General features: G+C 34.1%; 1 protein-coding gene across 2 annotated transcripts in view; it reads left to right on the top strand.

Annotated features, from left to right (window-relative positions):
* The window catches only part of LOC107664200 (protein-methionine sulfoxide oxidase mical1-like), a 45,414-nt gene that overhangs the window by 11,201 nt on the left and 22,048 nt on the right, over nucleotides 1–12,165 (top strand). For both annotated transcript variants that reach the window (XM_016454696.1, XM_016454697.1), the window contains exons 2-11: nucleotides 5,317–5,611; nucleotides 5,704–5,911; nucleotides 7,261–7,368; nucleotides 7,472–7,567; nucleotides 8,319–8,474; nucleotides 8,887–8,987; nucleotides 9,538–9,795; nucleotides 11,091–11,206; nucleotides 11,694–11,820; nucleotides 11,930–12,008. In XM_016454696.1, coding sequence (XP_016310182.1) covers nucleotides 5,351–5,611; nucleotides 5,704–5,911; nucleotides 7,261–7,368; nucleotides 7,472–7,567; nucleotides 8,319–8,474; nucleotides 8,887–8,987; nucleotides 9,538–9,795; nucleotides 11,091–11,206; nucleotides 11,694–11,820; nucleotides 11,930–12,008 — 1,510 coding nt within the window. In that variant the 5' untranslated portion in view covers nucleotides 5,317–5,350. The remainder of the gene's footprint in view (nucleotides 1–5,316; nucleotides 5,612–5,703; nucleotides 5,912–7,260; nucleotides 7,369–7,471; nucleotides 7,568–8,318; nucleotides 8,475–8,886; nucleotides 8,988–9,537; nucleotides 9,796–11,090; nucleotides 11,207–11,693; nucleotides 11,821–11,929; nucleotides 12,009–12,165) is intronic.

The following is a 12,165-nucleotide window of genomic DNA, read 5'->3' as shown; positions in this document are numbered from 1 at the left end:
ACTGTGAAACACAGTAGACTTTAATTATATGCATTTATGGTGTAATTACTATATTTTCATGTCAATCCATGTTCATATTTACCGCAAACAATGTGCTGTTACTTTAATTCAGCGCTTGCAGTGCAGCAAAAATAAACTCGGTGCGGAAACGATCTCTGCACTGCTGCAGACGCTCCTGGAACGCACTGCCGGGTGCAGTTGTGAACGCTTTAATCCGTTAACATGAGCGCGGAAAAAATACGCACTGCAAACGGTGTAGGCCTATAATAATGTGAACCTGGCGTTGTGTGTGTGTGCTGCGAGTGTGCATGCGCACGGTCTACAGGAGAACGCGCAAGCGCTGAATGGTTCAAACACTGGCAAGAATAAAAAAGAAATGCAATTTATAAACTTTAGTGACGATGCGACACTGCCTCGATTGTGCAAGTGACAATTCCTGTGTCAACTCTGCAGCGTGCAGCTCGCTTATAGTGCACACGCGATGTGGTGATTTGAAGACTAGGGCTGTCGCGATTCGTTGGTTCTATTCGACTATTTGATTTTTTTTTAAATCCTCGACTTAATTTTGCCTGCGTTGACTAACCGACAAAATACCGGAAGTGGCACATTTCACGGACAAGAATCCATAAAACACATTATTAGACCGTTTTCCAAGGCCTCATGATATATTAAACCCGTTTAAAAATCATAATTAAGCATAACTGTGAATTCACAAATGCTACGATTTAATTAAATAATTATATGTGATGCAGTTATAGGCATGTAGGTTACGTACGTGCGTCTCACAGCGGATCTGTTCACAGTAAATGCTGTTCCAAAGGAATTTACATGTGTGAAGCGTCTCAAACTCCATCTCTGCATGTTGTTGTGAGTTTGGGTTTATTATAACGTTCATCTGGGAATGCAACGTGCGCCATTTCATCAGATTTGTAAGGTAAATAATTTATAAATCCACGCAAACACAGGAGAATACATCATTATCTCGCGGTTTCAAAATAAAAGTTCAAACCCTCACTCTGAGTTTACACGTTTTGATGTCCACATATTCATTAAATTACAGTGGCTATAGCATTTCTGTCCTAAAGAAATGACCAAATATTAAAGATTAAGTGGACATTTTAATTAAATGATGCTTGGTCAATATTAAACAAGTATTAGATCGCATAGTAATGTGTAAAAATAATCATCAGGCCGTTGGCGCCCCCTGCAGGCCTTTGTTGTAATACGTACTGTACGTTAGCTCTATTCATTGATCTATAATAGAGATTATATTATTTTATAATTATATATAGATCAGTGGCTCTATTACATTATAATACAGTATTTTAACAGTTTTGTTCAATAAAACCATATGATTTCTTGCTTTTGATACTTTATTTGAACTAATTATTATTGCCTCATTGCTATTATATATGTATTTTAAGTAAATTTAAAGGCTGTTGTTCACTTAACCTACATCTATTTTTATTACCACAAAAAATAATTATTAATTATAATATTTTATTATTAGTAGACCAGAACACCGTGGACATGTTGTCATTCTTACACTATACTGAACTTTGATTTCAGTGATTTGGACTATGAGATGGACACTTGCTTCTTGCACTCTATGTTGCACTTTAATTTTTCTTTAAAAAAGGATTTCATAGAAATTTGGATTTCATTTGGAGTTTCACTACTGAAGTCCTCTGTTCATTTTTTTCATCATGTTGGAGATGTCTGTTTAAATCTGTTGTTTACACATTTCTAAGAGTACTTTTAATGCTTAAATGTTTTAATAATAACTTTTAAAAATAACATTTTAATACTTGATTCTAGTAGACTCTAAACAGTGGATTTATTTAATGTGAAAACCCAACTGTTGGGGTTAATTGAAACATATTTTTTTCCCTTTGTAGTTGCACTCACAGCTGTAATGAACAGAATCCCAGAACATGTGGATATATTGACATTAAGAACATGCTGACTTTCTCAGACTTTTGTAATTATTTTCTTTTTATTTAATTTTTATTAGGTTTGTTTACATTTTTACTCTTTTAGTTTTACATTTTGTCAATGGCTTGTTTACATTTATACTTTTTTATGGTACACTACTGAATGGCAAAGTTGCAGGTTTAATAAAATGTTCTTTAAAATTGTTGATTTTTTTGTGGGGAATTAATCGTGTAGATTAATCGATAAACTAGTCGATAGATTAATCGAAATAAAAATAGTCGTTAGTGGCAACCCTACTGAAGACATTAGAATATTTTGAGAGAAAGAGAGAGCGTGCGCTGTGATTCACTTACGGTGTTTGTGAAATTATGTCTCACAGAAAGTTTTCAAATTAGCTACTTTATTAGTTATTTAATGAATAAATATGAACTGTACCTCACTTCAGCATTACAATTATTGTACCCGCGTTTTCATCAGCATTTCATCAGCTTGAAATAAACTAGTCGATAGATTAATCGAAATAAAAATAGTCGTTAGTGGCAACCCTACTGAAGACATTAGAATATTTTGAGAGAAAGAGAGAGCGTGCGCTGTGATTCACTTACGGTGTTTGTGAAATTATGTCTCACAGAAAGTTTTCAAATTAGCTACTTTTGCCAAACCTTCTCACGGCAGGTGCGTCATCAGCTTGAAATCGTTTTTTTGAGATCGGCCTTTATAGAGACCGCCGATCAATCATCCCAAAGTGATTATCGGCCGGTAGTGATAGGTAGCCGATCAATCGGAGCACCCCTACTAGGGATGCACCGAAATGAAAATTCTTGGCCGAAGCCGAACAAAATGAAACACTGGGCCGAAGTCTGAATACCGAACACGGTTTTTCAAATTTTTCTCCCATGTAGGCCTATTTTGCCATTTTTTTTCACCATTGCATTAATTAAATTGCATTTTTTTAACATTCTAGCAGACATTATACCAACAAAGCACAATTTAACTTAAAATTAATAAGTTAGTAAAATAATATTTTTTGACCATTTTTGAGACTTGAATCAGGCATGTATTTTTTACTGTACAAATAAAGGCAGCCTTGCTGAGCAGAAGAGAATTCTTTTAAAACATTAGAATATATTACAGATCTCAATTTGAACACTATGTGTGAATGTTATAATAAACGTATTAATAGTGCTGTTGTAGGGTAATTATTATTATCATTATTATTTTCTTTTTTATTTTCTTTTACTGAATGACAGTAAAATTACAATACTATCATTTATGAATGTCGATGGAGTTGTTGCTTTTTCTCAGCTTTTATTTTGATATTGTTATCATTATTATTGATTTACTTTTTTATTTTATTTTACAGAACGACAGTAAAATTGCAATACTAACATTTATGAATGTTGATGGAGTTGTTGCTTTTATTTTGGCTTCTTTTTGTTGACAACAGCATGCAGATTTATAAATGATTCTCATTATGAATTTGGGAAGATGTTTGTCACAAGTACCACATTGTCACATGCCTTTAAAAAATTCACAAAAATGTTACCGAGCAACTGACGAGTAACAGTGTTTCAGCAGATTTTCCTCGCGCTTTGGACTTTGAACCCTGGCGCCGCGAGCTCGTGCAGCGCTGTCAGAATACATGCAATTCGTGCGTGCATTAGAAAATATAACATTCTGCAGTTTATTTACTAATCGTTTGAGGCCATTTCGCGATTTCAATCCTCATACAGTAACCTAACCACCAGCATTAGCCACCCCATCTTCTCATCGGAGACGTGATGCAGCACTAAACAGTCTCTCGCTGTCGGTGCTTCGTGCTTGTAATGGTTTCTGCGTCTTTCTCTGATAGTTTTAAATACTTTCACACTGCCGACATGTTTGCTGCATTAGCGCGTGCCTCTATTTGATCACGTTCATCATTGTTCGGTACATATTATTCGGCCTTTTCGCTTATTCGGCTGAACAACGAAAGTGATTTTTTTGCTATTTTCGGCCGAATAATTTGGGTTGCCGAATATTCGGTGCATCCCTAACCTCTACTGTCAAACATACACAAATGTTAGCCAATCACAGCAGTGGGCGTTTACTTCCGAGTCTACAATCTGCCACGCCTACTCAAACAGAGCGTTCTGATGAGGGGGGTTAAAAACAGGACAGAAAATAGCTTATTGCTTCTAAATTATGATGTATTTTGATGTCAAAATCTTGATAACATTATATGGGACTTCAGAGAACAGTACAAACTAAAAAACAGAGGCAGTTCATGACCGCTTTAATGTTTCATGTTTTGTTAAAATGTCAGTATTTTGCCTTGTTTACAATACAAATATCTAAACATCTTTAAATCAAGTTATACTTTACTTGAGGTGCAAACTGAACATATGAACTCTTGCTCCATGAGAAACTGATCTGAATTAAGTTAGTTTATTAACTTGTTTCCATTTGAATTAAGTTGATTGTTCTGAGCCCACTGGCAGATATTTTGCCCCTTTTTTAATCATAAATTCACTTTTTACTTTCACTTTTTTTCCAAACTTTGATTTTCATTATTATGTTCCCTTTCATTTATTCCTTAAATTATCTTTACTTCAGAAAACTCGCAGAAACCATGTAGATACATACATTTTATATTATAAATGAACTGTTGCAGAAGCATAGTCGTGACAGTAAGCAATTCAGACAAATTAAATGCAGAAGAGAGAGGCTTCTTGATACAAATTATGACAGAATGTTTTGTTATTTAATCAGTCTTGCTTTCTTTGTCACCCCTATGATTTTGGATTTGTTCACACTGAAAATCCATCCATTAATTTCCCAGAACTTATCCGTACTAGTTCCAGTGAACTATCAGTTAAACTGGAATATATCAGCCAAGACAAGTCTTTTTTTTTTAAATATAAAAAAAAAAGAAAAAAAAATATATATATTTCTAAAGAAAAAACGTAGGTGTTGCTTTTTCATGCAGAACTCCTATTGTGTGTTGGGTGGTTGCCAAGGTGTTTTTAGTGCTCGGGTATTTTGAGAGGCTGTTAGATCACATTCTCATCTCTATATGATATTGTGGTTTCTAGATATGACTCAGGTCTCTCCTTAGGGTTATTTGCCTGTTTACCAGGTGGAAATTACAATTACTAAAAGCAAAATAATAAAAGCAAAGGCTTTTATCTAATAAAGCGACTTAAAAATGAGAAATGTAAACTGTGATTCTAATTACTGAGATATTTGAGATATCTTTCCTTCTTGTAGCACAAATACTGGTTGAGTTACACATCAAAATTAATGTTCAGTGGTTGTTTAAAAACCTTTTAAGTCAGAGTTGACTTTTGTAACGCGCTTTTTGTTTGAAATCTCTTTGTAAACACTCTCTTGTCCCCACAGCTCATCTAGCAGGCTCCAGGCCTCTCCCATAACAATGGCCAACGAGCCCGACTCTGTCGATCCTAGCCACGCTCTGTTTGAACGCTTTGTCCAGGCGCAGACATGTAAAGAGACACAGCAGAACTTCAATGAACTCTGCCGCCACCTGGAGGTCGAGCCCAGGGACTACAAGCACTTCTACAGCAAGCTGAAGGACAGACTCAACTACTGGAAAGCCAAAGACCTCTGGCAGAAGATCGACAAGAGAGCCGCCCATCTGGACTATGAACAGGGCCAGGCGTGTCACCAAAACAAGGTACCATAAATGACCTGAGAAATGTCAGATATTTCCATGTATAAAGTTGTTTGACGCTGGGAAATGTAACCCAGTTTCTCTCTCTGTGTTAGTGTTTAGTGCTGGGTGCGGGTCCATGTGGTCTCAGGACAGCGATCGAATTGGCTCTGCTAGGTGCTCGGGTAGTTGTACTGGAAAAAAGAGCGTCCTTCACCAGGAATAACATCCTGCATCTGTGGCTGTACACCATTCGAGACCTTCTCAACCTTGGTGCAAAGAAATTCTATGGCAGATTCTGCAGTGGATCCATTCATCACATAAGTGAGCATCTATATGTTTTGCTGGGTTTTTGTTGTTGTTTTAGTTTACCAAATTAATCAGTCAACGTGAATGACAGTCATAACCAAATTTTGCTTCCAAAATTCATTCAAAGACCCAAGGATTTGAGAATATCTGAAATAAATATATGTTTGAAAGAAGTCTCTTATGCTCACCAAGACTGCATTTATTTGTTAAAAAATGGTCAAAATAGAAATATTATTACAATATCAAATGACTGTTTTCTGTTTGATTATTTTGCAGAATGTAATTTATTCTTGTGATGCCATGCTGAAATTTCGTTCAGAAATCACTCTAATATGCTGATTTGCTGTTCAAGAAACATTTATTATTTTTGATGTTAAAACCAGTTGTGCTGCTTAATATTTTTGTAAAAATGTGATCATTTATTCCAGGATTCTTTGATTAAAAAGTTCAAAAGAACAGTGTTTATTTAAAGAAAAAAATCATTTGTAACATTATAAATGTATTGACTGTCATTTTGATGAATTTCAAAAGTTTTAATTTACTTCAAGAAAAAATCTTTCCGACCTCAAACCTTTGAATTTTTGAGAGTATTTCTGAGTGAAATGTCATTCAGCACGCACAAAAAAAAAAAAAATTGTGGCAGGAATTTATCAAGATTTGATTGGATTGTGAAATGTTCAAATATGATATTATTGGTTAATATATTCTCTGGCCTACAGGGAATCCGCTTTAGAGGCATGGCAAGTTATTACATTTGATGAAAGATTATGAAAACATTTGTGACCCTGGAGCACAAAAGCAGTGTTAAGTCGCTGGGGTATATTTGTAGCAATAGCCAGAAATACATTGTATGGGTCAAAATTATAGATTTTTCTTTTATGCCAAAAATCATTAGGATATTAAGTAAAGATCATGTTCCATGAAGATATTTTGTACATTTCCTACCATAAATATATCAAAACTTAATTTTTGATTAGTAATATGCATTGCTAAGAATTTCATTTGGACAACTTTAAAGGCGATTTTCTCAATATTTAGATTTTTTTGCACCCTCAGATTCCAGATTTTCAAATAGTTGTATCTCGGCCAAATATTGTGCTATCCTAACAAACCATACATCAATGGAAAGCTTATTTATTCAGCTTTCTGATGATATATAACTAAAAAAATTGACCCTTATGACTGGTTTTGTGGTCCAGGGTCACATTTGTTTAGAATAGTGTGTGCACTAATGAATTGTTTACAATAGGACCAGGAAGGTCTATTAAGAAAGTTAATATAGTCAAAGTGAAACTTCAAGAAGTTATTTTCTTATAATGTATAACTTAAATTGAGGTATAGTAGTGAGGTCTGTGTTTCTCTAGGTATCCGTCAGCTGCAGTTGATTCTGTTGAAACTGGCCCTGATTTTGGGGGTCGAGGTGCACACAGGTGTGACCTTTGAAGGTCTGCGGGAACCATCAGGATCCACAGGTACAAACCAGCTTTAGTTGTCACGGGACATTGAAAGATCTGCAGTCGTGTAGATAAACGTAACTTTTAGTCTCATTTCTCTTTCTCTCTTTTTGTCTCTCAGGATGGAGGGCACAGGTGTCTCCTGCGTCCCACACAGCTGCTGCTTTTGAGTTTGATGTTTTTATTTCAGCTGGAGGGGGAAGATATGTGCCGGATGGTAAAACATTTACGCAGACGAGTGGATTCCATGAAATTCACTTTGTCACTTTGTACTTAAAGCTTTGAGTATTTTATTATTTTTTATTTTTTATTTTATTATTACATTAAATTTTTATCTTAAAAATGAATTATTTTTATGTTGTAAAAACCCTCCTTATCCAAGTCACTTGTTTGTTTGTTTATTTATTTATTTATAAGGTGAGTTTATAAAACAAATTTTATTTAACTGTATTTTGTAGAACGAAAAAAATGAAAACAAATTAAAGAATTTTTGTTCTAAAAACTATCCTTATCCAAGTCACTTTGTATGAAATACTTTAATTTAATTTAATTTATTTTTATTTTTATTTTATTTTTTTATTTTATATTCATAATTAATTATGTTTTATGTTATAAAAACCCTCCTTATCCAAGTCACTTTGAACGATTTTTTTTAGTTATTTATAAGGTGAGTCTATCAAACAAATTTTATTTTACTTTATTTTGTAGAACGAAAAAAAAATGTTTATAAAATCTATCCTTATCCAAGTCACTTTGTACGAAGTACTTTTTATTGTTTATTTTATTTTATTTTTAATTAAATGTAATAAAAAAATAAAAATGTTATATTGTTGTAAAAACCTATCCCAGTCACTTTGTACTAAATACTTTTATTATTTTTTATTATATTATTAAATGCATTTAAATCTTTCTTTTTAACTTTTTATTAATGACACTTTCTCACTGTTGTTTTCCTCATGTTACTTCAGGTTTTAAGATAAAGGAGCTCAGGGGAAAGTTAGCCATCGGTATCACTGCAAACTTTGTAAACCGCCACACTAAACAAGAGGCTCAGGTGCAGGAGATCAGCGGTGTGGCCCGAATATACAACCAGAAATTCTTCCAGGCGCTCCAGACTGAGATCGGTACAGACTCACAGTTACTTCATCTCACTGAGAATACACCATAGAGTCTAGACGGTTTACATTCAAAAAGAAAAAAAATATTTAGAAATCACTTTTTCCTTTTTGTTCAATTTAGCTATTAAGAACAGTTTTGGGTTACACTTTATTTTAAGATGTCCTTGTTACAGTGTAATTATACATTTAAGTACTGAGTAATGTTTATTAATGACATGTACTTACTATAGGGTTAGGGTTTGGCTTAGTGTTACTTGCATGTAATTATGCATAACTAATTATTATTATAATAGTAAGTACATGTGGCGTGTAACAAGGACACCTTCAAATAAAGTGTTACCCAGTTTTGTCTCCAAAATATAAAAAGTAAGCCCACACACACTTTATTCTCTGTCCTGTCGTTTGTCATGTTTTCCAGGCGTTGATCTAGAGAACATTGTCTACTACAAAGATGATACTCACTATTTTGTGATGACTGCAAAAAAGGGAAGCTTGTTAAAAAAAGGAGTTATAAAGCAGGTACGACACACAGTGAAACACATCCAAAGACCTGAAGCTTTGAGAATATCTTATATAAAGGCTGAACAGAGCCTAGAAACGCTTGAAAAGAGGCCATGGGTTTATCAGCAGAGCTGATACTTCAGGCGTGTTTCAACCCGCTCACATTTACACTTACAAACACATTTATCAATCCTCACAGCTATTCTTGTCCTCTTTTGTCACTGTATTCTCACTGGAATAACTGCAGACAGTTGCTATTTGTGTTCTCTTAGAAATGCAACCAATATATTTTAGCTCAAAGGGAGTACAAATTAAATAAACAAGTAATATTGTGAAATATTATTACTGGTTAAAATAGCTGTTTTCTATGTAAAAAATAGTGTAAAATGCAATTTACTCCTGTGATGCAAAGCTGAATTTTCAGCATCATTACTCCAGCCCTAAGTGTCACATGATCCTTCAGAAATCATTGTAATAAGCTGATTTGCTGCTCAAGAACCATTTCTGATTATTATCAATGCTGAAACAACAGGACTAGCATTAAACCTTTCTTGCTTCTCGTTCTCAGGACTTTTCTGATGTCAATCAGCTGCTCGCACCTGCAAACGTCAACCAGGAGGCCCTGCAGAAGTACGCATATGACGCCGCTGACTTCTCCACAGATCACATGCTGCCAGACCTGGAGTTCGCCAAGAACCACGCGGGCCATCCGGATGTGGCCATGTTTGACTTCACCTGCATGCACAGGGCAGAGAACGCCTCTCTGGTGAAGGAGAGGAAGGGGAAGAGACTGCTCATCGCGCTGGTGGGAGACTCTCTAGTAGAGGTGTGTTATGAGTAAACAGAGTGGCTGATTATGACATTAGACTGATAATGAAGGCAAATAATATAAGGTCTTTTTTTTTTTTTTTCTATTTCAGAACTATATTTTTCAATCTGGGCTACTACCAGTGTTGCCAACTTAACAATTTTATTGCTAAATTTAGCAACTTTTCAGACTATCTTTGCAACCTTTTCTTCCAAAAGCACCCAGCAACAAATTTAGCAATTTTTAACATTTATTTGGCAACTTTTAGCAACTTTTGATAAGTGACTCAGACAATAAAAAGGCACACATTTTCCATCCAAAGTTACACAAAAAGAGGAAATCAAAGATGACTAGCACTACACACACCACGTGAATTGAGTTAGCTGCTATTTGCAATTGTTCAATTTAATAGTAATAATAATTGAATAATTGTTCATTTATGATACACTTTGTTAGTAGCTTGTACAGAAAAGATATTAGTAATTTTCCAGGACATTACCCATTACCCATTGTAACCCTGTAACCCGAAAACACAATGCGTAATTTAAAATGCAGGTAAAAAACCAATACAGAAAATTCTTTCATATTATTAACATATAGATTGTGCCCTATGTTTACAGACTTTTCTTAGAGTGTAGCATACTAACTAACTACTAATACACTGCTTAAAGCATAATGGTTGAGAATGTGTAGTATTAGCTAGTTTACTAGCTATTAAAAAAAACTTAAATTGTAATCATTCAAAAATGTGTAGGTGTTCAATAATTCAATGTATTTAAAAATACAGTTATTTATATTTTAATATTATATTATGCATATTATTTTACAAACAAATCTAAGTTAACATAAAATATATATTTTTGCTGAGATTTGATGTTGTGACAATTTTGCATCGTGATTACGCAATGACTTCATCGCGCAATGACATCACAACGTCATTTAGCAACTTTTAGCACCAAATCAACCTTCCTTTAGCAACTTTCTCTGAAAATTAGTTGGCAACACTGGCTACTACAGTGTCTTTTTTTTATTATAATATTTATTATAATAGTTTTTATTATAATGTTGTGTGATCATTCTATGGAAAATTAGAATTTTATTGTAAACACTGTTTAAACAGTACAACAGTCAAACAATGTATTGGCCATCAAACTAAGTAAAACATCAGCTAAATATAAATATCGGCCATGATTTGTTTTATTTAATTTTATTATTTTTACTTTTAAATACTACTAAATTTTTATTTGTTTATTTTCTTTTTTAAATTATTTATTTTAAATTGTATTTTATTTTATTTATGTATTCTTCTGCAGCCGTTTTGGCCTCTGGGTACGGGCATTGCTCGTGGTTTCCTGGCTGCATTTGACACGGCGTGGATGGTCAGGAGTTGGGGAAAAGGTGTGCCACCCCTGGAGGTGTTGGCGGGGAGGTACAATTTACCATTTTTACACCATTTATAATATTACAAAAAATTATATTTCAAATAAATTATGTTCTTTTTTTCTTTCTATTTATTGAAGAATCCTTTTAAAAATTATCTCAGTTTCTACACATATTAAGCAGCACAACTGTTTTCAACATTGATAATAATAAGAAATGTTTCTTGAGCAGCAAATCAGTATATTAGAATGATTTCTGAAGGATCATGTGACACTGAAGACTGCAGTAATGATGCTGAAAATTCAGCTTTGCATCACAGGATTAAATTACATTTTAAAGTATATTTAAATAAAAATCAGCTATTTTAAATTGTAATATTAACGTTTTTACTCTACATTTTTGATCAAATAAATGCAGGCTTGGTTATCAAAAACTTTAAAATCTTATCCACCCCGAACTTATGAACTGTATGTATCAATATAAAACCATATAAAATGCATGTATGGGTCAGTTGATGCTGTGCGTATCTCTTACAGGGAGAGCGTGTATCAGTTACTCTCTCAAACGACTCCAGAAAACACCAGCAAGAACTACGCCGCCTACAGCATCGATCCATCCACACGTTACCCGAATGCCAACCTGTCCTTGATGAAACCCATGCAGGTCAAACACACAGTCCTAGACGCACACCTACACACATGCAAAAGCTGCCTGAAATACTGTAACTAGCAATGGAAGAGTTTTTAACGAAGACTGTTTGTTCAATTTAAAGATCAAGCGTCTATATGACATAGAGGATGGTAAAGCCAACAAACCGACGAAACCCATCATAAAAACTAAACCTAAAAAAGGTAAGAGCCATACGACAATCACACCTTAACTTGCGTATACTTGCTAATAATTGTGTATATATGCATGACTGTGTGTTAAATGTAGTATATATATACAGTGGGTACGGAAAGTATTCAGACCCCCTTCAATTTTTCACTCTTTGTTATATTGCAGCCA

This window comes from Sinocyclocheilus anshuiensis, unplaced genomic scaffold (assembly GCF_001515605.1).
Source record: "Sinocyclocheilus anshuiensis isolate Anshui unplaced genomic scaffold, SAMN03320099.WGS_v1.1 scaffold67, whole genome shotgun sequence".
NCBI classification, from domain to species: domain Eukaryota; kingdom Metazoa; phylum Chordata; class Actinopteri; order Cypriniformes; family Cyprinidae; genus Sinocyclocheilus; species Sinocyclocheilus anshuiensis.
This window is presented reverse-complemented; position numbering and strand designations above follow the sequence as displayed.